The 25,828-nt window shown below is 37.7% G+C and overlaps 5 protein-coding genes across 10 annotated transcripts; 3 read left to right on the top strand and 2 right to left on the bottom strand.

Moving 5' to 3' along the window:
- Window positions 1–96: 96 nt before the first annotated feature.
- LOC137961764 (pentatricopeptide repeat-containing protein At4g13650-like) lies at window positions 97–3,972 on the bottom strand. Of its 2 annotated transcripts, none has more exons than XM_068808741.1 (2): window positions 3,923–3,972; window positions 97–2,858 (listed from the first exon to the last, which is right to left on the bottom strand). In XM_068808741.1, the coding sequence occupies exon 2, from the start codon at window positions 2,770–2,772 to the stop codon at window positions 505–507; it is 2,268 nt and encodes a 755-aa protein (XP_068664842.1). In that variant the 5' UTR covers window positions 2,773–2,858; window positions 3,923–3,972; the 3' UTR covers window positions 97–504. The 2 variants fall into 2 exon arrangements, with proteins under 2 accessions (XP_068664842.1, XP_068665618.1); XM_068809517.1 differs by lacking the exon at window positions 3,923–3,972 and having other exon boundaries at window positions 97–2,510; window positions 2,639–2,772.
- Window positions 3,973–5,878: 1,906 nt separating this feature from the next.
- Window positions 5,879–10,192, bottom strand: LOC137953846 (uncharacterized). Of its 3 annotated transcripts, XR_011112437.1 has the most exons (3): window positions 10,132–10,192; window positions 7,262–8,439; window positions 5,879–7,081 (listed from the first exon to the last, which is right to left on the bottom strand). XR_011112437.1 is itself a non-coding variant. In XM_068801371.1 (2 exons), exon 2 carries the CDS (start codon window positions 8,247–8,249, stop codon window positions 7,470–7,472), a length of 780 nt encoding a protein of 259 aa, XP_068657472.1. In that variant the 5' UTR covers window positions 8,250–8,439; window positions 10,132–10,192; the 3' UTR covers window positions 7,132–7,469. The 3 variants fall into 3 exon arrangements, 2 of the variants coding, with proteins under 2 accessions (XP_068657472.1, XP_068657484.1); XM_068801371.1 differs by lacking the exon at window positions 5,879–7,081 and having other exon boundaries at window positions 7,132–8,439; XM_068801383.1 differs by lacking the exons at window positions 5,879–7,081; window positions 10,132–10,192 and adding an exon at window positions 9,836–10,097 and having other exon boundaries at window positions 7,132–8,439.
- Window positions 10,193–10,367: 175 nt separating this feature from the next.
- LOC137953861 (GDP-Man:Man(3)GlcNAc(2)-PP-Dol alpha-1,2-mannosyltransferase) lies at window positions 10,368–18,202 on the top strand. 3 transcript variants are annotated; one of them, XM_068801405.1, is made up of 10 exons: window positions 10,368–10,549; window positions 10,874–11,009; window positions 11,100–11,215; window positions 12,590–12,983; window positions 14,034–14,320; window positions 15,642–15,828; window positions 16,338–16,406; window positions 16,634–16,827; window positions 17,546–17,655; window positions 17,738–18,202. In XM_068801405.1, exons 4-10 carry the CDS (start codon window positions 12,684–12,686, stop codon window positions 17,989–17,991), a joined length of 1,401 nt encoding a protein of 466 aa, XP_068657506.1. In that variant the 5' UTR covers window positions 10,368–10,549; window positions 10,874–11,009; window positions 11,100–11,215; window positions 12,590–12,683; the 3' UTR covers window positions 17,992–18,202. The 3 variants fall into 3 exon arrangements, with proteins under 3 accessions (XP_068657506.1, XP_068657498.1, XP_068657513.1); XM_068801397.1 differs by lacking the exon at window positions 11,100–11,215; XM_068801412.1 differs by lacking the exons at window positions 10,368–10,549; window positions 10,874–11,009; window positions 11,100–11,215 and adding an exon at window positions 11,224–11,320.
- A 663-nt stretch (window positions 18,203–18,865) lies between these two features.
- LOC137963088 (protein DEHYDRATION-INDUCED 19 homolog 6-like) lies at window positions 18,866–25,828 on the top strand. The gene is made up of 5 exons (XM_068810409.1): window positions 18,866–19,129; window positions 22,988–23,130; window positions 23,529–23,606; window positions 23,693–23,931; window positions 25,479–25,828. Exons 1-5 carry the CDS (start codon window positions 19,051–19,053, stop codon window positions 25,579–25,581), a joined length of 642 nt encoding a protein of 213 aa, XP_068666510.1. The 5' UTR covers window positions 18,866–19,050; the 3' UTR covers window positions 25,582–25,828.
- Window positions 19,628–20,374, top strand: LOC137959424 (uncharacterized). Its single transcript, XM_068806807.1, has one exon. The coding sequence runs from the start codon at window positions 19,712–19,714 to the stop codon at window positions 20,372–20,374; it is 663 nt and encodes a 220-aa protein (XP_068662908.1). The 5' UTR covers window positions 19,628–19,711.

Here is a 25,828-nt window from a genome sequence, read left to right on the forward strand (position 1 = left end):
AGATGATTTCATTAGTTGAGTGAAGAAACACTTCTGGGTCTGGTTCCAAAGAGAAGACTCACCTCGAAAATGAACTTAAAAGTGATCCACATTCCATAACATGACCTAAAAGAAAGAAAGGTCTTTCTTCCAGGGAGAGATTTTATTAGATTAGAAGAAAGAATACAAGAGACCACATAAAGAAGGGGAGATGGCCACATACCGAAGAGGCCATAAAAAAAATAATAAATTACAAAGCGAAGGAATGACATTACCCGTTACAAGTTGTCTGATAGCATCCTCGTTCAAATGCAACGGAACTGGATGCACAAAAAATATGAGAAAGATACGAAATCAGTGCTAGTTACATCTTACATTTTCTCATAGCAGTGATGATGTCTCCACGCTCCGTGGCAGGATATAGGAACCTAAGCACCACTTAAAATCACCTTGGAGTCCCATTCCGCAAGTGGCATATCAAAATGATACTTGAATACACTCCAACCATGCAGTAAAGCCCAATAATCAAGATTTGATCTGCACCCAACTGACACCAGGGTCCTTCCTCAGACCTTGATCTCTCATCCTCTTCCTTGTTTCTTCTGCTTCATCCCACTTGTGAGTCACTGAAAGTACATTGTATAATGTAACAAATGATGCTTTATCTTCATATTCTGACCCTAGAACATGATCCCCTGCAATCTTAGCAAGGTCAGCATCTCCATGCAGCTTGCAAGCTGCTAAAACTATCTTCCATATGGAAACATCAGGTTCAAATGGCATGCTCTCAATCGATCTCCTCACCCTATCCAACATGCCAACCCTGCCGTACATGTCAACCAGACAAGCATAGTGTTCCATACATGGTACAATACCATATTTTCGAGTCATGGACTCAAAAATGTGAACACCTTCATCTACTAGACCTGAGCGACTACATGCTGTTAAAAGTGAAATGAATGTTACATGATTTGGTCTGATCCCATACTTCTCCATATCCCCCAAGAGTTTTAGAGCCTCGGCACCATTCCCATGTTGAGCAAACCCTGTGATCATAGAATTCCACGATACAATATCTTTCTTAGTCAACTCTTCAAACAGTTTATTGCTATCCCCTAAAGCTCCGCAATTAGCATACATGTCCAAAAGAGAACTATTTGTGAACTCATCATCGTTGGTTCCATGCTTGATGCTGCATGCATGAATGCATATACCTTGATCCAAATTGGCCAAATTACCACAAGCCTTTAGGACACAAGATATAGTAAAACAGTTGGGATTGATTGCAGCCAGTTGCATTCTTTTGAAAAGCTCCAGTGCATCAGAATCAAAACCCAGCAGAGACAAACCCGATATAAGTGTTGTCCATGAGATAACAGTCCTTTCTTGCATCTTATTGAAAAGCTCTTGAGCTTCATTAACAAAACCTGCCTTTACTAGACCATCCAAAAGTGAGTTCTGAACCATTGAATCTGAACCAAATCCATGTTTAATTGCATGGACATAAGAAATTCTTTCATGTCCCAAACAAGAATTCATCAAAACCACAAAAGTAGCATGATCCGGTTCTAAATTCAGGCGATTCATATCAATAAAAAGTTTAACGGCCTCAGAAAAGTTCTCATTTTGCCCAAGCCCACATATCATTGAATTATATGAAATAGTATTCCTCTCAGGCATGTGCCTAAACACTTTCCAACTCTCTTCAACACACCCACATTTCATATACATATCAATCAAAGCAGTATTAACTGCTAAATCTCTTTGAAACTCTGATTTCTGTATGATGCCATGGAGAACTCTACCAAGTTTAACATGTTTTAGACTGCTACAACCTCTGAGAATGCTAGAAAAAGTAATATCATTTGGAAAAAGGCCCCTCAATCTCAATTCTTGGTAAAACTGCAATGCTTTTTCGTCCAAAACATTTTGAGAAAAACCAACAATAATTGCATTGTACAAAGCAATATCAACAGAGAAGATGTTCCTAAACACCTTTTCTGAACTTTCCATGTCACCAAATCTACCATACATATCAACAAGTGAGGTTCCGACAAAGCAGTCAAAATCTAATCCTGTTTTTATGCTAAACACATGGACCTGCTCCCCAACTTCTATTTCTAAGTTGGCAGAGGCCTTGATTAAACTACCAAAGGTAAACTCACTAGGTCTCAAGTCAAAATCCCTTCGGGCTTCTAGAAACAAATTCACAGCTTCTTGAAAATAACCAAAGCTCACAAGGCCAGAGATCATAGAATTGTACATGACTGGATCACTCACTGTACACTGACCGAAAATTGAAGTTGCAGACTCCAAGTCATTGAACTTTGAATACATGTCGACCAAAGAAGTTTTCACAAATGGGTCATTCTCAAAACCTGAGACAATCACTTGAGCATGAATTTGCTTACCTCGATCAACGGACAGAAGCTTAGAACATGTCACAATTAAACTTGAAAAGACGAAGTTGTTAGGACTCAATGCTGCTCCTTGTAGTTCTGGAACAAGTGAGAAAGCAGACCCAGGATTGCCTGACCGAGAATAGCCAGAAATTAATGTGGCAAAAGAGACTAAGTTCCTTTCTGGCATTTCATCAAAGACTTTTTCTGCAGAAAGATAATCCAAAGATTTGCAATAGATATTGAGAAGATGATTATACAGTAAGGTTTCAGGGAGGAAACCACATTTGATGATTTGGGCGTGAATGGTTTTTCCTTCATTGACTACCCGCTGGCTTGCATAGAGTTTGATTGCAGATACAATGGAATTTCGTGTTGGGGTTGATATTCCCATAGTAACATTTGTAACTCAATGGGAATTCTTACTTTATCAAGCTAATTTAAATGTACGGTGACCCCACATAGACATAACAATCCCATCTGCAAGTTTATGATTGGAAAAGAGTTAAGAGCACAAAAATGAATATGAGAAGCAACTTCACATGAAAAAGATAAACAACCTCAATAAATTTTAGGATGGTTTTTTCCATAAAAAAGGGTTCAAGTCTAAACAAAACATGGAGATTGAGAGAAAGGGCGGACAAAGAGAGCATCATGAAGCATCATCATGCTTTCTATCTAAAACCAAATAGAATGGACCAAGAACTTGGTTTGTATGGGAAGGTGAGAATGAAGAAATGCATAAAATAACTAAAATTTGATTATGTTCCAAGTTCACATGATAGCTTTCAATGTTGAGGAGAACTATGTCAGCCTGCAATGCCTTTGTATTAGACCATTCAAAACTATTTTTCAAAATTTTTAAACTGTTTGTTTTCACAGAAACAAAGAGCTGAAAATGAAGAAAATATATGAAACCTTTTCCAAGACATCCTTTATGCAATCCCAAGTCGGCACCTCCAACTCATTTGAATCAACCATCAGCATCAAAAGGATAATATAGAGGGGTTAAACATTAGTAGGTAGATATCAAGATTTTGATGATCCTAATACAAAGCATTTAACTTTACTAGCCAGAACGACACTGGAATCCAGTAATAAACATAATTCACTTAACAAGTACAGACACAAATATGTCTAAGCTCAAGCATATGTCTTCAACACTAAATTTGTTCACATCTTACTTAAAGTGAACGATCGTAGGAACAATCTTCAAACAAGACGACATAAAATGTAATTAGCTATTGACCATCTTGAAGAAAGGAAAAACTCTGAGACATTTCAGCAAACGGTTTACAGACTTCATACATCCAGACACTCTGTTTTCCCATGACACAATCATCAGCAACACCAAAGGATAAAGCTGAAAAGCATTCCCAGTAGCATTAAAAAAAGGAGAGAGAGAGAGAGGTGAAACAATAAATGACACGAAAACCTCGAGTTGAGGACTGACTAAAATTTCTGTACTATCATCAAAATCAGTTTGAGCCAAAAATAAAAACTTCAAACTAAGTATCCGCCAAATTCAGTTAAATGAAACTCACCCAAAAGAAGAAGAGAAATCAATGTAGGTGCCTGAGACAGCAAGTCCTCGTCCGGGGGACAAACAGAGACTGCGAGGAGAAATAAGACAGAAAGAAGACGCGGGAATGGGAGCGAATTTCTGTGGGCCAACAACTTTGGGTTTTCTCTTCATAAACGGGGCCTGGACTCTCATTGAAATAGCCCACTAAACTCCCAATAATTTTAAATATTTGGCATTGCCAATATATTTTAAATATTTTAGCATTTCTTGCAAGTGGTGAGACGGTAGACTGCACAAACTTGGTTTCAAAATTTAACCTATTTGGTTTGAGAGCTAACACATCTCTTTCATTATATATTGTCAAATATTAACTTTATTGTAATAAATAAAAATAAAAATACGATAATAATAATAATAATATTATATTTTTTTGTACGAGAGGCGGAGCGAGGAAGGAGAAAAGAGGCAAGTGATATGAGTGACATCGCTGTGTTCTAGACCATGTATCACGACTTCATATGTCACAACTGTATACAGAGGAAAAATCTTTAAAAAAAATAAAAATTATTAAAATTTTATTTGTATTCATATAAACAATTTTTAGAAAATTACTTATGATTTGAAAAATATTCAAATATGCCCATTTTTCAATGTTAGACACTTAAAGAGAAAGTAATGTTACATATCGATTGTATTGATTAATACGTAACATGTAACATCCAAATACTATGTTTTTTTATAATCGAAGACCTATCGACCGATAAGATCTACATGATTCTATTTGAACATGGCCTACCAAATGCAACCCAACTATAGGTGAAAGAAATTTTTCAGTAGGGTTGGTTATTTTACTTTTTTTATGTATTAAAATTAGATTAACTATACTTAGAGTAAAGTTATGTAGGCAATGTCAATGGTATTGTAAGGGTATGTGGGTATTAGTTCAAAAATCAAAGTAATTATGTCCTATGTCAAAGGCAAAGTATATAAATAACCCAACATAATTCCTTGTGTGGACTTATACCATCCATACAAAATTTTATGTATCATGCACTTGTTTTGGGTTGTCGTCATCTAAAGCTTGTTAGGCTTCTATGCCTTCAAAATTCCCATATGTGGACGTCCCTTGGGACCCCACAGTACCAGGAGGAAGAAGAACCAGAAGCAGCAGCAAAAATTGAAGTCAAATCTAATCAACTCAAGACTATAAAGAATTTGCTTTCGATCAAAGCAAAAGATGTTTTTTTCTTGAATGTAGGAGACAAGTCAATTAGTTGTGGCCCCCCAAACTGAGCTCAACATCCAAAACAGTCCAAACCAATTGCAGTGGACTGGTCAGGAGAGACACTTCTCTCAGCTTAGACATGCTTGAAGCAAAAGGTTGTTTGAAATTGCTGCAAAAGGTGTTGCCTGAAAGAGGAGATCCCCTTCTTACATTTTCAACCCAGAATGGAACTCTATGGACCTAACAAACAAAAGCACTATTTCCCCTTCTTTTTGGGTGTTCTCTGAACAGTCAGAAGCTATAATGTTGATAGTCTTAAAAGACTCCAAAGCAAGGTGGATGGCCTATGGCATGTCTCAGATTTTCTAAGTGAAGGTTTCAGCCATTCTTTTTCTCCTTCAAGAGAGTCCACCCAAGCATCCGCAAGTTTTTCGTAAGTATTATTCATTGTAAATCTTCAAACAGATACAAAAAACTCTATTATTTACTAGCTATGCAAAAAAAGTTATACCATTTGCTACTTACAGTCATTGAAGCATCTTCCAAACAGTTTGAACCAGCTACAAAACTGATCAATGAGACACCTTCCAAACTGATTGAACCGACTCTAAGGTTTGTTATTTGCACTTCATTGAGACACTTCTCTAACAATCTGAGACAATTTATCACTGGATCCGTTCCAAACATGTCGAATAACCCAGAGAGAGAGAGAGAGAGAGAGAGAGAGAGAGAGAGAGAGAGAGAGAGAGAGAGAGAGAGAGAGAATTCTTTTCATAACCACAACCAAAAATTTATTACAGGAAAGAATGGCCCTTCTTTCTTGTTTGCATCCAGCCAACCATGACACAACAGGCATCTCAGTTACAATCTTCCAAACAAGAGCCTTCTTTCTTGCTTCCATCACTCACTCTGCTGCTCCTTACTCTCTCACTCAATTACAGGACTACAAACGATAATCAAGAGAAACAATGCAACTCACAAAGAACACCACTCACTTATCCCATTGAACAGTGTAATCTTACTCCACATAAACGCAGAAGAAAAAAATCATGACTATCAGAAAACAAACAACAGAAAGCAAACTCAGAATACAGATAAGAACGCAGCGCGACAATCGGACCAGGCGAGCTTGATTCCCCATCATGTTCATGACCTCAGACGAAACCCCACAGCTGTAATACCACCCTGGTCTTCTTGTTAAATGCAGAAAGGGCCCTGAATAACAGCTCCTGAAGAGAAGAAAGGCATATTTTTCTACCTCGAGAACACAGACCCGCCATGAAATAGGACTAAGAACGAGTCTCTGAGAAAAAAGAGTAAAATGTGGGCATATAAAGGGCCAAGCCGATTAAATATGCACACGTAAAGAATGTACAGTGCTGAGCAAAATAGGAAAAAGAAACTTTATGAAGGTTGTTACTGGTAGAGTGCAGCAAGCATCCTGTGTTAAAAAAAAAAAAACTGATATGCAATCCCGCATGCAGGTTCCTTCTGCTGTACAGTTTCAACACGTTTGCTGAAAAAAGGAAAAGAACAAAAGGTGGGCAAGGGAGGCCAAAAGCACCTTTTCACATTTCGTTTTGAACTCTATTTTGAGCTTTACTGGGTACAAAGACATCTCCAATTCATCTCCCGCTTCTTCTTCTCAATTCCCTCTTTTCCCTTTTCTTCTCAATAAAACATTAATTGATTATTTGTTTTATCAATTTATTTCCATCTTTTGCATATTTAGTCATTTTTTACACAATCTTAAATTTTAAATAATTACTTATCTATCTAGTTATTTTTAAACAAATAAAAAAGAAAAATAATATTAGTTCTCCTTCTTGTGTTTCTTCCTGCCAAGGCCGCGGCTTCAGTTCCAAACAGATGTAAATACGAGAAAGGATCATCTCCAGCTTCATCCTAGTGTGTGATGATCAGAGCAGGCGCGCGCAGGTAAAATCGCCCCTCCTGCTTTACAACAAAAGCCCGAAGAAAATGCTCAATGAAAAGATTAACATAAAACAAATTAATTGGATTCTCATAAGAGTTTCATTGTTCATTCGGATTTAAGCCTAAGTTCAGATGATTACAGTAAAGTCATAAGATCAGATAATTGCAAAGATCTGCCTCTCAATCATATTAACTTACAAACTCATACTATCAATTGCAGATGCTGTCCAGATCTATTTAGACGAGAGCACCCAGAACGAAGTAACACTCGGAAGAAATGGGTCAAGAGGAACCTGAAAAGAACAGCAAGCAAAATTCTTTAAGTTGTTAAATTAGGGATCAGAAAGCCGTGCATTCTTCCACTACTCCAGCTACAATCAACATCTCAGTCACTTCTTTTCCCAATCTAATGTTTCCTGGTATGCTTTCTGCTCTTCCACCGACTTCTATGATCAGAATCCGAGTCTGAAGCAGAAGATTCCGATGATGAACTATACCTCTTATGTTTCTTCCTTCTCCTCCGTCGCCTCTCCTCCTCAGAATCTGATGAACTATAACTTGAGCTACTTTCTGACGAATAATCTGATTCAGTAACAGAAGAGGACTCACTATCTGTCTCAAAAACAGAAGCCTCACTACTTCCACTTCCAGAGTTGTCATCAAGCCCATTCTTCCTCTTACTCTTCTTCCTCCCACTCTTTTCAGCTTTCTTACTACTGCTCTTTTGTTCCTTTTCTGACTCCTTTGGGATATCAGGGCTATCCAATTCATATGAAACTGAGTGTTTCGTCCTCAACTTAGGGTTTTTGAGCTGTTGTGTTCGGGATGGACGGGAAATGTAGACGCGTTCATTCTTGCACTCATAAGTCCAATGGCCAGTTTGGAAACATTTCTGACATTGAGAAGCTGCACCTCCAACGGGGGGCATGGAAGGCTTCAAGTCTTTTCTTTCACCCAACTTCACAGCTTTTTCAGTACTCATGAGATACATTTGACGCTTAGCTTCTTTTCTTTCCTGCCATCGGCTTGGACCTTCTTCCTTCTGCCCATAAGCATTTACATTGCGGGCTGCTGCAGTAGCTGCTCGTTCAGCTTGGGCCCGGCTGAGACCTTTTGCTGCAGTTAATGTGGCTGCTTTGATCCTATCCGCTGCAGCCTGGTTTTTCTCTTCTTTCTTGCTCGACATTTTTCAGGATTAGTGGAGAAAACAAATATGTGGAGAAGACAAACCCCAAGGATCCAGTGGTACCGAGAACTTGCTTCAGGTCAAATGAACACCATAAACAATACTAAGTCCATTAAGTTTCCACAAAAAAACCTTAACATCTACTTGTTCCAAATGATTCACCAGTTGGCTGAATATGAATGTTTGTTTCCTACATTAAAAAAAAAACAAAAGATCAATCTCAACTAATATGCTGATGAATAAAAAGAACAGATGTTGTCAGCACTACATAATGTCAAAGATAATTTGCACAGACATAACCTAAAAGTTTGAACAAACAATGTGAAGCAGAAAAGCCTCTTTTAAGGTGGTCAAGAAACACTAACTTGGATTCAAAAATCCTGAAAAGGACAACCAAAAGCTAATGGATGCATTAGTTTTGTCAATGAAAAGATAAAAAACAACGTCACCAATCTGACTCCTATTACCACAAAGGCACACTTTTACATAAGGGAAACAACTTAATTTTAACCAATTTGGTATCACATAAAAAAGAAAATAAGCCTGTGAAACAAAGAGAGGTTTCAGACCCTAATGGTGCAGTTCCAAGTAGTAGGGAGGCTTGTCTTCCAAGAATCAGTAACACTAATGGCAAGAATGAATGTATGAAAAGGAGCTTTTTCAGTACTAGTGAGATGAACTTGGTTCTTTGCAGGGATGAGCCTGGAGCTTGGGCCTGAGCCCCATTTTTTAGCTCGAGCTCAGCTCAAACATTATTTTTTAGGCTCAAGCTCAGCTCGTGCGAGCTCAAGAGCTTGAACCCAGTTCGTTCAAGCTCAAGTAGTTCAATATAAAACATTGCAGTGTAAATAGATCCAATAAATCAATTGCATGAACCACTAACCATATCCAGAGATCCAATTGCAGAAACCGTCTGAACAAAATAATAAGTTCCACCATTACAATCCAGAAGACTGAAAAGAAAAATATAGTTTTAAATTGAAATAATGGATCATAACATAAAAGCAGCACTTAGATTCATAAGATTGTGTAGATCTGCTTCTCTGGTTCAAGTTTCTCACTTCATACTAAACCTTGTTTTAGGTAGAAAGGGGGTTACCCTCCAATCTCTCATTGTAAGGGTCCCTTCCTTGATATTCTCGCTTAGCCTTGCGGCTTTTTAATGAAATGCACCCTTTCTCAACAATAATGGGCACCGTATAGATTTTTCATCTTTTCATGTAATCTAATAAATTCTTTTTCTTTGCTTTTGTATTTTTCAATTTAATGTTGTATTTACTAGCTTATCTTTCTTAATATTAATCACTTACCATTCAAAAAAAAAAATCAATAAACCACAGATAATTCTCTAGACTAAAGTTTTACGTATTGGAATATCTCAAGAGGCATCCAAATCAACCTAAAATTGTATACAAACAGTAGAGTAGCACAAACACATCAAGGATCTGAACTGAGAAAAGATCAGACTAACAATTTGTTAGACAAAGAGCATGGCAAATTTTCGAAATTCTCGCAAGGAGCGCTTCCATAGCACAGAATACAGATCGGAAAGCCGCGAGTAGCAGAGAATTTGCTAAATTACTTACTCATCAGATAGTAGCAGGCAAGGTCATGATTTTCGAAATCTTAATACTGGGTTACTACTAAAAGACATTGCTCAAACCATTAAAAGCAAATCCTTGCCAACTTGAGAAATTTAAGACGGTAAAAACCCTTTCGATCACTTTATTACTACTTTTTTAAAGAAAAAGCTCAAAGACCATCCGCCGGATTTCCCTTCTCCTCCATTCTTGATGGATGGAACGGAAGATAACAGAGAAGACTACGAAAAGTGAACGAAAGGAAAGAAGAGAATAGAAGGCAGAGAAGTAGAGGAGCTTACCAGATCGTCGCCTGCGTCGTAGCGTCTGCGATTTATTGATTTTGGACGGACCAAGCGTCGGTCTGAGGAGCGAAGAAGGGTGGGTTCCTGCTAGTACTTTAAAGACAAGTGTCCAACCGAGTCGACCCGAGTCACTGGCGAGCTGGCTCGGTTCAATGCTACAGAACCGAGTCACTAGGAATTAATAAAAGAAATTCTTATACCTAGCTAAATTACTCTCCTTAGTCGGTGGCTAAGCATATCTTTTCGCTACTGATAGACGCCATGGAAGGCAAACGTCTCGTCCCCCTCCCTGCTCTTAACAGACAAGTTTTTTGCTTGTAATGCAAGTGTTGCTTTGCTAAGCATCGTTTGGGTCTAAGGGGGAGAGGTAGGCGAAATCAGCTATGGCGATCGCTGCATGTGGGGAAGAAAAAAGGTCGGATTGTTTAACTCTCTCATAACTTCCTCGTATTCCTGTTTCGTTTTTGTTTTTGTTTTTGTTCAGATTTGGTAATTCCTGGTGAGTTCTCGAGAAAGGAAGATAAAAATAAACAAAAACCCTGTTCTTGGGATCATTGGTTGTTTTTACTCTCAAATATGTTTGAACTTTGAATAGATATAGCAGAAAGTTCCATACCTTCTCTCTTCTCCTCTCTGTCGTTTAAGATTTGGGTTATCCGAAGCTGCCCGTTTTGAAGCTCCAGGTCAATTCTAACTTTTGCTCTTTATGATCGCGTTTTCTTTTTTTCATGTGTTATAGGTGAAGAAAAGGACGACACGTTGAATCAAGAATTTACATACTCAATAGTTTGAGTGGGCAGATTTTTTGCCTCAAACGGGGGTGAGACGCATTATTTGACACCGTGGAGCTCATTTCCGCGAAGCACATTGTGCAGGTACCACAATTATGAGAGTACCTTAATCATGCTGTATCAAACATCCATGGAAGTCTACCGTAAATGACTCTTTTTTTTTTTTTTTTAAAGCTGGCTATTGTGTGTTAAAAGAGTGCCTTTCTGTCCCAAGAGATCCATGCGAAGTTACTTTGCTGCAGCAATTTATCCTCAGTTTGGATTTCTCAAGATTATTGGTTTAGAGGGAGGTGGTCCATCTCTTGAGAAGCTTTGAATTAATTATTTGCTTTAATTCCTTCTTGATTCCAGTGCACTGCCTCTATTAGTTCTCTACAACAAAGATAATAAAATAGGTATATTCCATTTCCGGAGAACCTGTAGTTCTCGAGGACTTTGACCAATATTTGTTCTCTCAGATAAATGCAGCATAATGCTTCCTCTTGTTTAGCTTTAATGGAACTTGTATACTTAGAACACCATCTTGTCTTGTTATACTGATGGGAAAATTATTCGTGACTAGATTCTTTTTTTAACCCATTCTGGTCCGTGTTTTAAGTAGCAAAGAGACATCTTTGTTCAGTCATTTCCTTGCTGTCTGAAAGCATCTTGCAACCTATCTTATCATTTGTCAAAAATGTAGTTCCAAAGGAATTAATATCCAGAAAGGATTAACATTAGCAAATTCCTCTCAACTGCGTAGCATGTTTCTTATGCAAGAGAATTACTTAGAAATCCATGGGCAACCTGCTGGATAGGGTTGTTTGTGCACTCCATGATACTTTAAAAAGTGTGTTTAGGATCATCGAAAGTGTCTTATGCAAGAGAATAACTTGGAAATCCATGGTGAAACAGCTGAAGGATGGGTAGTTTGTGCACTCCATGATACTTTTAAAGTGCATTTGGGATCTTTTTAAATCAGAAGTGCTTCTTCAGTAAGAGAAGAGGAAATTTTTATTAGCCATGTTAGTCAGGTTGAGCCTGAATTTGAGGAATGTCATTCTTATTTAACTATTTAGCAAAGACAAGACAACTAGCTGCTGTTAAACTATAATTTAACAGCAGGGAACTGCTGATACTTCCTTTCGAAGGGGTCAATGTTCTTTTACTTGTGTCTCTTAAGTTTTATTTCTTTTCTAATACTCTGACCAAGCCACTTGCCTAGGACTGTCTGTTGTTGATAGTTTGTTTGGAATGACCAGAAGAGCTTGGCAAAATTCTAAGGGTAGTTTTTGGACTTGGGTGCAACTTGGTTATGTACTAGAAAAGAGGTTCATTATTGCTTTTCGTTGGGTGGTTGCTTGATGCTGGAAAACAGATTCCTGTAGTTGTCCCATTGGAGTCAATTCTTTGTGCTTCCAAATTCAATTCTAATTTCAAATTTGAAACTATATTCTATTTTCAAATAACTTTAGAAACTTAATTTTGACTCTTAACCGGTGGTATGGATTTAAATGTGTTCCTTGAGTAGAATATCCGTCTCTCAAGTGATTGATTTATTCTGATATTATTTTCTGAGATGGTGACATCGGTTGCTCTGTGTTGTTCTTTTTTAGGAACTGTATACTGTGTTTTGTTATTGAAGTTCTTCTTATTATTAATTCTGTTTATGATTTTTAATATAGTTGGCCTACATGTGATATCTCGACGGAATTGATTCATGTAACTATGGAAAGACGAGCAGTTTTCACCTTCTGATGATTCTGGAAGAACTGAAAGATGTCCATCTGGTTTCTGTTATGGATGCTGCTAACCTCAGTCTTTGCTCTAGTTTTTCTGTATCTTGCGGCTGCTCTGACCATTGCAAGAAATAATATGAAAAGAACTGTAGGGTTCTTTCATCCCTACACAAATGATGGTGGTGGTGGAGAAAGAGTGCTATGGTGTGCTGTGAAAGCAATACAAGAATTGAACCCAAATCTTGAGTGCATTATCTACACTGGTGATGATGCCTCACCACAGAGCTTAATGGAACGAGCAGTCAATCGGTTTGGTGTCAAGCTCCCCTACCCACCTAAGGTATATCAGTGACTGGACTTTGAATGGCTATTTTTTGTATGAAAACGGTTTCCTGAATTTGATTAATTTGATGTTCTGAAAAATTATAATTCTTACGGGTGGTTTCAGTTCCAAGTTGTTTGTTTTGGTAGTTTTGATATCTGATTAATTATCTGGAGTCTTGCCTGCTTTAAAAAATCTGGTGTCTAGCTGGATCTTGCTGTGTTTCTTCAAGCTGGTCTGTTTCTTTGTTGTAGTCATATAGATTTGAAAATTTGTATATTGAAAGTTCGGGTATTCGCATTTTCTGGGTTTTAAGATCATTGCTGCGAAAAAAGCATTTCCTGTTCATCTGATATGAAGTCCATATTGAATTTTTCTTAAACATTCCAGATGTATTAAAGCCTAATGCTCCATCAAAAACACCTTCTGCTTAGTTCTGTTACCACAGTTGTATTTTTAGTTGTGTATATCTCTAGAAATGTAAAGAGTAAGCTACAAGGCTCTTGCAGGGGTCGAAGTAAAAGAAAAATGACAACAAGAAGTCATGTGTGGACTACCAATCCTCTTAATTTCATCATTTAGCTCTGTAGTATCTTTCTGGACTAGTAAATCGAGGAAGTCAATCCATTTACAACAATCATTTCTCCTTTTTAGGAATCAGAAATCTCAAGGGCCATCTACTTTATCAAAAGAAAACACAGTATCATGAGAAAAATTCAAAGTTATAGCAAAGAGAGAAGAAAAGGAATGGAATGAATGTGAATGCTAGAAATTACAATAACACATTCAAGTGTGACTACCCACACTAATAGTGATCCTTGAAAATGCTATAGTCTTTGGTAGATAGATGTCATTAGCTAGTTTTTATCTGAACCTGATGTATCCCATGAGACTCTGAATTAGGATCATGGTTTTCTCTGATTGTAGAACACTAAGGTTGCAAGAACTATAGAAATGCTTGTGCTATTTTTCTTACTGCAACTAAGGTAAAAAAAATCATTCTTTAGTTTACCTTTTGTGTGTTGATACTTTCATGTTGCACTTATATGAGAATTTGTTCTCTGGTAGGTGGTCCGTTTGTACAAGAGGAAGTGGATTGAGGAAAGCACTTATCCCCATTTCACAATGATTGGACAGAACATGGGTTCAGTATTTCTCGCTTGGGAGGCTCTATGCAAATGCACTCCTTTATTTTATTTTGATACTAGTGGTTATGCATTCACTTATCCACTTGCCAGGATTTTTGGTTGCAAAGTTATTTCTTATACTCACTACCCAACGATCAGCTCAGATATGGTTTCTCGTGTTCGTGACCGTTTATCCATGTACAACAATGATGCAAGAATAGCGGGCAGGCATGCTTTCCAATTCCTATTGTGCATAGTCCTGTGTAACAAAAAAAAGTCATGTTATTTTTTAGTTGGTTTCCTCAGAAGCCAGACTCGAGTCTTGAACCTCAGCTTGACTGTGCTGATGTCTAGTTCTAGACTAGTACAAGCTTGAACTTTAGGGTTTGCATGAAGGAATGTCTAGCTTTAGTGATGCCAAGATTGACTTTCTCATGGTTGTGCTGGTAGTATCACTTGATATAAATGATTCTGAAGTTCATAGCAAATTTAATAGCTTTCGTTATTTACCTTGTAGGAGTATGATTCTGACTTGCAAAAATCAGAATCATGTTCCTATCTGTATGAGGTGTTCCACACAGCCTCTTTAAGATTGGGACCCATTCCATGCAGAGATTGTCAAGTTTGAGTTTGTTGTGATTGAAAAGTAGTGGCCACTGTCAATTAGGATCAAGCTTTACATACTCTTGACTAAAATATTTGTTGTTTAGCAAAATAAAAATCTGTAGAAAAACAATTATTGGTGTATGACATCGTTCTTAGTATTCTCTCTCTCTCTCTCTCTCTCTCTCTCTCTCTCTCTCTCTCTCTCTCTCTCTATATATATATATATATATTCTCTATGCGAAAATATGGTGTAAAATCGTTTATAAGTGATACAGAAACAATTCAAATCAGCTTGACAATGCATGAGCTTTATCACTATCAAGCCCTTGTCATATAGTAAGGACTTGTTGTGAAGATTTATATAGAAACCTGGTTTGAGCTTGGGCAGAACTGGTCATGTGTTGATTGTCTAGTTTAATGTAAAATTTAGCTATTTAATCTCAGTATTTTCAAATTGAAAGTGTATTTTCTAAGTTTGATGATCATATTGCTTGCAACCATGTGCTGGGCGGTAGAATTTGCCTCAGACAACTGGAGTGCAAATGAATGTTTCATATTGCAGATAGAATGCTTAATGGTTAATGATATTAACTTATAGGCACCTAAAATGATCAACTTATGCTCGAACAAACCAGTGATACTGGTGTGCCCCTACCTTATTTGCTGCATGGCATCATTTCTCTATGAATTTTGTATTTTCAGATTTATAGCGACTACAATCATCGCTATGTCTTTAAATATATAAAATACTTATTAATCAGTTCATATTTGTGATTTTGGTTAGTAATGAATATTTAATTTTTTTTAATAACGTATTATTTTTTATTTAGATTTTTATTGAGGTACTTTATCGTTGAACAAATAGTCTTTGTTACCAGTTAGTATCTCTCAGAAAGGTGGTGCATTTGCATGCTTATTACAATTTATTTTGTATCTGTGGCAGTATCTGGCTATCCCGATGCAAGTTGCTGTACTACTTGTTCCTTATTTGGTTATATGGTTTGGTGGGTTCATGTGCCCACCTTGCAATGGTTAACTCTTCCTGGACAAAAGCTCATATTGAAAAGCTCTGGAAAATCTCTAGTTGTATTAGGAGAGTTTATCCTCCTTGTGATACTAAAGCTCTTCAGGTACATCCGAATCAGACTCGTTTGTAATCAAATTTTCAGGGGAAATAGTTTGTGTTAACCTAGGGAAAAGTAACTTTAGGGTGACAGGAGGAAAATTAAATCAAGCTAACTGTTGGTGTAAATTTCTAATCAAACATTGATTATGATTTGAGGGACCAACAAGAAATACAGGAGCAGATTGCAGGAAGAAGACTTTATCAAAAAAAAAAAGATTGCAGGAAGAAGATCCATATAGCTGACTTCCTACTTAGTTAGTTGGGCAAGGCTCCTGGTGACAATTACTATGATAAAAACAGTATTTTCTACAAAATGATATTTCTGCAACCAGATGCTGTGGTCAACTGTCATTTTTCACTCTGCTCTAGCTTTGACATTATATACATGCCCACAAACATGAACCCTCTTTAGCATTTCGTCTATAGTAAAAAAAGAGTGAAAACACTATTCTTTCATTGTCTAACAAATACTTGAGTGACTCAACTGGATTTGTGTGCTTATGGTCTGGGCAGGCGCTTCCATTGGAAAGACCAGTCGAGACTCCAACAATTATATCTGTTGCTCAGTTTCGTCCAGAGAAGGTTTTCTTTTACACTTTTTTTTAAGAAAGACCTTTTATTTATGTAAGAGTAAATGTTAGTCACAATTTTTTTTAAGGTTGTCATTTGTGGTGCCTCAAGCTTTTTCATTTTATTTCTTTACTTAAGTCAGCAGAAGACACTCGATAAACAGGAAATAGTATATGGAAGTGTACTACCCTCTGCCAAATCCTAGTGTCCTTGGTTATTAAATGGAGCAATTTTTGCAGGCTCAAGCACTTCAACTTGAGGCTTTTGCTCTTGCCATTCAGAGGCTAGACTCCGGCTCTCAAAAGCCCAAGCTCCAATTCGTGGGTAGTTGCAGGAATGAAGAAGATCAAGAAAGACTACTAAAGTTAAAGAGTAGGTCCATAGAATTAAAAGTGGACAAGCATGTTGAGTTCCATAAGGATTTACCCTACAGGTATATATATGTATATTATATATATATTTTTTAATGTTGCAGGTGATTCTTTGTCAGCATGTCTGTTCTGCTTTTTCCTCTGTTACTAAGGAATTGATGCAATCCCCTTTTTTGGAATTAAAATCATTATGGATGTCGTGAATTCTTGTATATGAGCAAAATTACTAGTGGTAAGATCATACACAGTTTTTCTCAAATGCATAGTACATAAAAAGACATTAGCATTTGGTTGTGTTTTGTTAGTGTCTGTCAAATTAAATTGCATAATTATATTAGCTCTTAAGTAGTCATTCTAGTATCCATTTTTCTCAATTATTTTTGTGGACAATCATCTTCTCTTTCCTTTCAACATTATTTTGAGTTGTGAGTAAAAAAATCAGGGGGTATTGGGCTTTTATTCATGTAATAAATAGCTCTTTTCAGTGATATGCTGTTCTTACTTCTAATGCGGACTAGACACTTACTGAGTGCGTCTGAAATGTAGCTGGAATAGGGTTATTTGTTACACCGCAGATCTCTTTACACCATTTATCTGGCATTGATGGCCTTGAGTTGTTCAATTGGAACCTAAGTTAGCAAGGCTGGGGGAACTTATATTACTTTATTACTCATCTCTGCATGAGAAGGCGGGGAAGGGTGACTTCCAGTTCATATCAAAGGCAATATCTGTGTATGTATCGTTGTGTTTGATTAATAATTTGCTGCCTCGCTCCTGCAGGGACTTGGTACAACTTCTTGGAGGTGCTGTTGCAGGGATACACTCCATGATTGACGAACATTTTGGTATTTGTGTTGTAGAGTACATGGCAGCAGGAGCTATCCCAATTGGTCAGTATAAAGTAATATTTGTCATCTTCCATAAATTTTGTCAGATTTTAGTGATTCATCTCTACACTCTCCATTCCATCAGCTCATAACTCAGCCGGCCCCAAGATGGACATTGTTCTAGGAGAAGATGGACAACAGACAGGTTTTTTAGCTTCCACCGTGGAAGAATATGCAGAAGCTATAGTAAAGGTCCTAAGTATGCCGGAGGAAGAGAGACTGAAGATGGCCACAGCTGCAAGGAAAAGGGCAGAAAGGTTTTCAGAGCAAAGGTTCTATGAAGATATTATGGCAGCAATGGAGCCAATTATACTGTCAACTGATGGTCCTCTTCGTTGAAGCACTTTTTTCTTAACTTTTTTCTTGTGATGTAAGTCTACAGAATTTTGCAGATTTTTAAAACTTTGACAGGGTTGGGCTCCATCTATATAGTTGTCAGCAAAGTGTGTCTCGGTCTGGTCATGACAGTGAAATGTTTTAGTAATTGCTCTCATATGAAAAAATTAAAAGAATTTTCTTTGGATATAAGATGAAAACTGAGATTTATTTACTTTAAGGTGCCAAATTTATCTTTTATTTTTTATTTTTTTAGTTATGATTTATTAAATGGAATAGAATTAAAATAAATGCTTCCCAAATTTATTTTATTCCATTATCTGTTGACTGTTTATTAAATGAAATAAAATTAATATAAATTATTTCGTATCTAATTAATCTATTATACAACTAAATCTATGGTTAAGGGTATAAACTGGGAACCGGGTCCGGTTCCAAGGTAAGTGTGACCCGAGGTTCCGAACAATAAATAATTTTTCAACTTCTTAAAGAAAATTAAAAATAACCATAAATGAAATAACGCGTGCGATTAGAGACAAGTTAGCTACCTCGTATAAATTAAGTACATTATATTCAGGTTTTTAGGTAAGTATCAATCAACTGCACTAACCACCATTAAAGTTGACCATGGAGTAATGTAGCGTAAAAGGGCAAGATTTATATAACAGCCACTACGTATCAGACCTCACACAGCTAGGGTCGATTTTATGGTCAAGTTTTCCGGTCCAGCCGGGTAGGCCTTGGTGGAGTCGACTGCGCGCCACGTGTCAAGGAAGTGATCCGCTTTTGTAATAGCGCTGCGGCGTCTCTCTTGTCTCTGTCTGGTGGAGCCATTGTCAGCAGAAGCGACCTCAAACGGTTGAGCCTTCGCTGCTCACTCTCTGCTTTTCTATCTCTTTCTTTCTTTTTCTGTTCGGTTTTTATGACTGACGGGAACCGACGCGCTTCTCTTCGCGGCAAAAGGGGTGCGACTAACGAACTCTTTAGCGTCAGAATTTGGACGACTTTTTCTGCGCGGAGAGCCAGAGCCGGCGGCCGGGGAAGCGAGGCTAGTGACGGAAGATGGACGTAGAATTCTGGACTTCTATGGTTAATTCGGCCAAGCACATCTCTGTTATGCAAGCCACCAGGCTCAACTCAGGTTTGTTGCGATTTTAAGCTACTTCATAGACTCTTGCAATTTGACGAAAAGGTGGTTGCCGTTTTTGCAGTTCAACTGGAGATGACTTCTTTTTTTTGTTCCCGGACTTCAAATTCTCTTATTCGAGTGAGTTTGTTATCTGGGTTCCAGTTGTCTGACTGTGTTGAAACCATTAGGCTAAAAGGCTCGAACCTCTTAGGAAAACAACCCCACGGATCTTATACAAGGACTGGCCCGGTCGATACAAACACAAATTCCAATACTCTCCCGCACGGGAAAACCCGTGGACAAATTCACCGGAAAAACCCGGGACAAATTCACCAGAAATACCTGGGACAAAATTCGGTGGGAGCGGGACTCGAACTCGGGACCAACCTGCTCTGATACCATGTTGAAACCAGTTGCGCTAAAACCTCGAGGTATTAGTGAGAGGCGCAACAGGACCTTATACAAGGATTGGCCCGAGTGATACAAATACGGTTCCACATGGTAGGATTGGACCACTTCCTTCCTTCTCTCTGTCTGCAGGCGTCGGACAAAAATCCTCGCCGCAGACGTCGGACGAGGACATCTGTTCGAGAAATGTATGAGAATATGGGAAGCCAAGCTGGCATGCAGGGCCTCCCATTGAATCCTCAGCCTAACCCCTTTGGGAATACCTTCTATGATGCTGGATCAGGACTCATCCGAGGTGGATTAGGAGCTTATGGTGAACGAATTTTGGGTTCAAGCTCTCAGTATGTGCAAAGCAATATAAGCAGATACTTCTCTGATCCCCAGTACTACTTTCAAGTGAATGACCAGTATGTGAGGAACAAGTTGAAGGTGATCTTGTTCCCGTTCCTACATAGAGGTCACTGGACAAGGATAACAGAGCCAGTGGGAGGCAGACTCTCCTACAAACCTCCTATCTATGATATAAATGCTCCTGACTTATACATTCCCTTTATGGCTTTTGGGACCTATGTAGTTCTTGCTGGCTTTTTGTTGGGCATTCTTGGAAAGTTTACTCCTGAAGCTTTGAGTATGCAATTTGCAACAGGGCCTTATACAAGGATTGGCCCGAGTGATACAAATACGGTTCCACATGGTGCGGTGAACGTGGAACCGTATTTGTATCACTCGGGCCAATCCTTGTATAAGGTCCTGTTGCGCCTCTCACTAATACCTCGAGGTTTTAGCGCAACTGGTTTCAACATGGTATCAGAGCAGGTTGGTCCCGAGTTCGAGTCCCGCTCCTATTGAATTTTGTCCCAGGTATTTCTGGTGAATTTGTCCTGGGTTTTTCCGGTGAATTTGTCCACGGGTTTTCCTGTGCGGGGGAGTGTTGGAATTTGTGTTTGTATCGACCGGGCCAGTCCTTGTATAAGATCCGTGGGGTTGCTTTCCTACCAAGGTTCGAGCCTTTTAGCGCAATGGTTTCAACAGACTGTTGTGCCGGGACTGTTTCAGAATCGTTTTTTTTTTTTTTTTGGAGGATTATGCGAGTGGAGGGGGATGTTTGATTTTTTTTATGTTTGGATTTCGATTTCTGTGGTTTGTGTTTATAGTCGTACTGAGTTAAAAGTTAGGTACTTTCTTTTGTGGTTTGTGATAACAAAAATCTTGCATATATTAGTTTGCAGAAGAGGTTTCTTAAGTGGTTAGTCATTTTGGGATAAGGCCTTGGACCCAATTTAACATGTCCTTTAATGTGGTGCCTCATACTATTTTTGAATATTTTCCTCTTTATGTCAATGATTTTTATTCAGATACAGAGTTGGCTTATTGTATTCGGTCATGTTTGTATCCGATAACGGAGTTCCCACCTAAAATGAGACATGAGATCCGTGTCATTGACATGGTGATGGATGGGAAGATTACCAAAATTATTATGGTACAAGGCAAATCGCTGCTGGGAGCAGTACCTTAGTTTTTTTTTTTTTTTTTTTTGTCTTTTCCTTTTTTTAGTTGGAAAAAGCAAATAGTTAGTCATAGATTGAGGATACGTTATTTCTGAAGGACATGTCAGCTCCCAGTTAAAAGCATGGGATGATTTCTCTATATGTAAACTGGTTTTAGCTTTGGAAGGATGTGTTGCAAGAATGTCTACTACAAGGTATTTGGGGGGCATATTTTAACTTGTAAGACTCTTGACTAGGTCTTATTATATTTTTTGCCTTCTTTAATTAGTTCACGTACATTGTAACTAAGAAGGAGAAAGTTTACATTATATGTAGATCAATATTTCATTGTAACTAAGAAGGAGAAAGTTTACATTAGATGTAGATCAATATTTCTGTGGAGTGATAACTAGAAGATTACGTAGGAACTTGCCACACATTGCCCCTGGTGAGGTTGGAAGGGTAGAGATTTTGTTTAAGTCCATGAGTTGGAGATTGAGGTGTTGTACCAATAAGTGAGGAGCGTATAGATGAAGGAGAGGAGCTTGAGAAGCAAAAGGATTGAGCTATCTCTCATATGAGGCAAATAAGGATGCAAAGAAAGCAGACCATAAACTAGAGGGTTGAGCTCAAATAGTTAAGGTTTCTAGACTTTCACTTGGGTTACTGGGCTTGGAAGTGGACTTTTGAACTTGAGGAGCATGTTGGGTGCAGCCAGCAGAGCTGAACAGTCCATGAATTCTAAAAAGAAGCTTCTCCACATCAATGATGAACAAGCTTGCTGATTAGTCACACATCCTTTTTATACAAATCTCTAGTCTTTTACTTGCCTTAATCAAAACATTTACATAGATGCCAAAATCTTACTTACCTTTTTATAGTTGTTTTTGCATTCGGACTGTTTGTATACACTAGGACTTAGTAATATCATTATATAATACCTTTACTGACAAGTTTTTATGGTATTAATGAAGTAATTTGCAAGTCAAGCATGAAAGGTGAGTATGACACCCTTGTACCTTTTTGGCATGACAAGCCTATGGGATGCTTTATTCAAGTGACTAGGTGTTATTCTTATCCAAGTGAAAATTGAATTACTGTTCTTATCCTCTTGTATGGAGTTGCAAACCCTATAACAAGTTTTTAACCGATGAGCACTTAACAATTCAGCCAAGTAAAAAAGCCTGCATTGCAATGGAATGGGACCAGGTTCTTCTGATATCATTCCTTGAAGCTATTTATCTGTTTATTTCTTAGAAAACCATGTCTAATGTTGCTTTTTTTTATTTTTTTGTGCAAACCTTACATGTAGAGATGAACACTTTATACCATATTTTTTCAGGCTGGCCAATTTTGTTTCCATTTGACTGAATTCTTGTATAGTAGTTGCTGACAACATGGGTAATTCATTATTTCAGCCATGTGGTCTAATATTTTTCAGAATATGAATTTCTTGATTGTTCTTGATGAGGAACAAAAATCCTCATTTTGCTCCTTTCCGTCATTTCTTGGCTCCCAACTGGAAAACATTCATGTTTCATGTCTGTGGGAATAAAATGGGCCATAATAGATAGATGTTGTCTTGATTTATGAAATGCGTCCACCATAAGAGAGGGGGGACGGACATAATACTATTTTTTTCCTTTCTAAAAGTATGGAAAACTTAAAAACATTCATGAAGGAAGATAAATTAAGCCTTTGTTTCAATAGCCATGTGCCAGGTTTCTAGTGCGGGGTCTTGGGTCAAGTCTCACCATGGTTTGGGGTCTAGTGCGTGTGTGTATGTCATTATATTCAAAACAAATTGAAGCTTTTTGGAAATTTTCTTCAGCTATTTCTGCCTTTTTGCGTTATGCACTGTAATCTTCAATGTCAAATAACTTTATTGCGTTATGCACTGTAATCTTCAATGTTAAACTTAAATCACCAAACGTTAATCAGCTGGTGTGTGACCTGATACCTTTTTTATCCACAGAAACTTACCTGTGCCTGGATGATTCTGAAGGAGATGATGATCTGCAGTCTTGCTTCCCATGCCCCTTCTGTTATGGGGATATTGAAGTTCCTCTCCTCTGTACCCACCTGCAAGAAGAACACTGCTTTGATGTGAAAAATGCGGTAGAAAACTGTCCTAGACCTACTTGTGTTAGTCAAGCAAGCTCACATCTTGGATTTGAGAGTCCAAAATTTCATGAATCTATTACAACATATGATGCATAATTTTTGTATATTTTCTGGATGTATGAAGTACATACTTGGTTCTGTATTATATTTTGCACAAGAACACTCTTCTATCATTCTAATGTTTGAATATTTCTACTTCTATAACTGTTTATGGCCTTAAATGCCATTAGCATTTGTAGTTAAGTTTATAAATTCATTGATTACAGCATCGTTTTCACAGTATTGCACATGGGCAGCTTGATATCATGAATAAATTCTTGATCTAGTTCCTTTAGTGTTTTGGTCTCCCAACAGTGCAAATCATGACATTAGAACCTTGTATGCTGTTTTAGGTATGTCCTGTATGTGCAGCAAATTTAGGGAAGGATATGATCGAACACTTCACTGTGCAGCACTCACATCTATTAAAGGTACCTCTCCCAAGCTAAGAAGTTCTTTTTTTGGTGACTTTTAGAGAGGTATTTATGTGCTTGGACTGTTCTTCTGGTGTATGCAGAGGAGGAGGAAATTGCAACGAACAGGCCTATGGACTAATTCGGGTGTCAGTAAGGAGTTACAAGAACTAAGCTCCTTTATTGGCATTACTGCCAGTAACAGAAGGAACACAACTGATGATGCCCCTGATCCGTTGCTTTCACCCTTTCTGTGTGGTTTGGTTCTTCCAGATGTCAAGAGTAATCAGGAAGCATGCCTAGAGGATGATAAAGTTGCTTTAATTGCATCAGACTCAAAGAGGTAGACAGCTTTTTGCCCCTTTTCAGCAAACTTATAATATTAACTTGTACTTCGCAAAAAAAAAAAAAAAAAAACAAAGTCTGGAGAAGCTGAATGGATTAAGTTGAGACCTGTACAGAACTTTCCAACTGTAGCTAACTTTGTTTTCCCCTGTTCCTCATGACTCGTTATATTGCCATTGACTTCCCTTGTTCCTCATAACTCATGATATTCTCATGGACTTCAGGCAGAGAAATAAAGTACTCAAGAGCTAAATGGAGCATTATTAGTAGGCCTTCATGCAGTACTGTGTTGTATTTAGGCAAAATTCAAACATGTGAAATCGATTCCCTCCTCACTTTTGAATGAAGCACTTACATCCACTTAAACATGTTATTTATTGTTACCTTCTCTTGCAAAAGACACTAACAAGATCCCAGATGTTAGAACTTCGTCAAATAAATCCAACTCCTGGTTCATATTTTTCCATCTATCCGTCAAGAGCATGTTTTGTTGTTTTCGGTATATATTTTCCTCAAAGTCAATAACATCATCCACATTTTTGTAACACTACGTCTTATATTAGTCATTGTTTTCATCTTCTTTTGCACTTTTCTGTTTATTTATACTAGAGTATCAATCATGTTTTCCCATCTATCCGTCAAGAGCATGTTTTGTTGTTTTCAGTATATATTTTCCTCAAAGTCAATAACATCATCCACATTTTTGTAACACTACATCTTATATTAGTCATTGTTTTCATCTTCTTTTCCACTTTTCTGTTTATTTATACTAGAGTATCAATTTATTGGAAATATCTTTATGTTAAACAAAAAATCACCTGAGGCATCATTTGGTCAACTGTGCAGTAATAGATAAAAAAAGGTAACATGAGCTGTTTCCCATCTGCTAGCAGTTAATTCCTTGCTTAAGATTGGTCCTTCCTACCAACTGTCCTTTCAAACTGGAACATTTTCTTGTTCTATGTTGATAAAACTGGATAGTAACATGTAAACCCTTGGGAGCAGTGCCATTTTATTGTTGTTGGAAAGAAATTTCTCACATGAAAAAATGAGTTAAAGATCTTAGGTTTATTAGTTAAGAAATAGGGTTTCTAACTTGGCTAGTCATTTTGAAATGGGCCTTGGACCCAATTTCTAACATGGTATTAGTGCTAGGTTTTCACGAGAGGGAGTGTTGGAAAGATTTTTTGTACTTGGAAAAAAAAATGAGTCTAAAGATCTTGGTTTTATTAGTTGGAAAAGATGGTTCCTAACTTGGCTAATCATTTTGGGATGGGCCTTGGACCCAACTTCTAACAATTATCTTCCACATAATCTTCACTTTCTTGGATGAAACAAAAGGTTTAATACTGTGAGTGGTTTGTGTTGACTCTAACTCTATTGATAGACAAACACACTTCTTATGCAGTAACATAAGATAAATCTTCATCAACTTTTCTGAGGCAGAATCATCTAAAACGAAGGATGCAGAAACTCTTGTTCAACAACTTTTCCTTAGTTTTTCACATGGTTTCTCAATTCCTCTGTATGATTTTGTGACTGCAGCTCGGGTCAATCTGTGCCTGATGCGGTTCCAGAGCAGGCTGATGAAGAAGCAAGGGAGAGAGCTGCATTTGTTCAGCAGTTACTGCTTGCAACCATTTTCTAACAATCTGAACACCAGTCAGGTTCATCTGTTGGTGAAGCTTCAGCCTCTGGCAAGTGACCACTTCCTTAATTTATGTCATTTATAGTCTATTAGTCTTGCTGTTGTACCATTCTCAGGGAAGGCCTCATATGAAATAGATTAGTGCATTGTAGTTCATCTTTCTGCTGTACTTATGAAGGACGATGTAGCAATCTGTCTATTTATATGTGAGAACCACTTACGTAAGAGTAAACAAGGACTCTTTCCA

This window comes from Aristolochia californica, unplaced genomic scaffold (genome assembly GCF_029961685.1).
Source record: "Aristolochia californica isolate CCGP_79_NKW_82.1479 unplaced genomic scaffold, dmAriCali1.0.hap1 SCAF_1, whole genome shotgun sequence".
NCBI classification, from domain to species: Eukaryota; Viridiplantae; Streptophyta; class Magnoliopsida; order Piperales; family Aristolochiaceae; genus Aristolochia; species Aristolochia californica.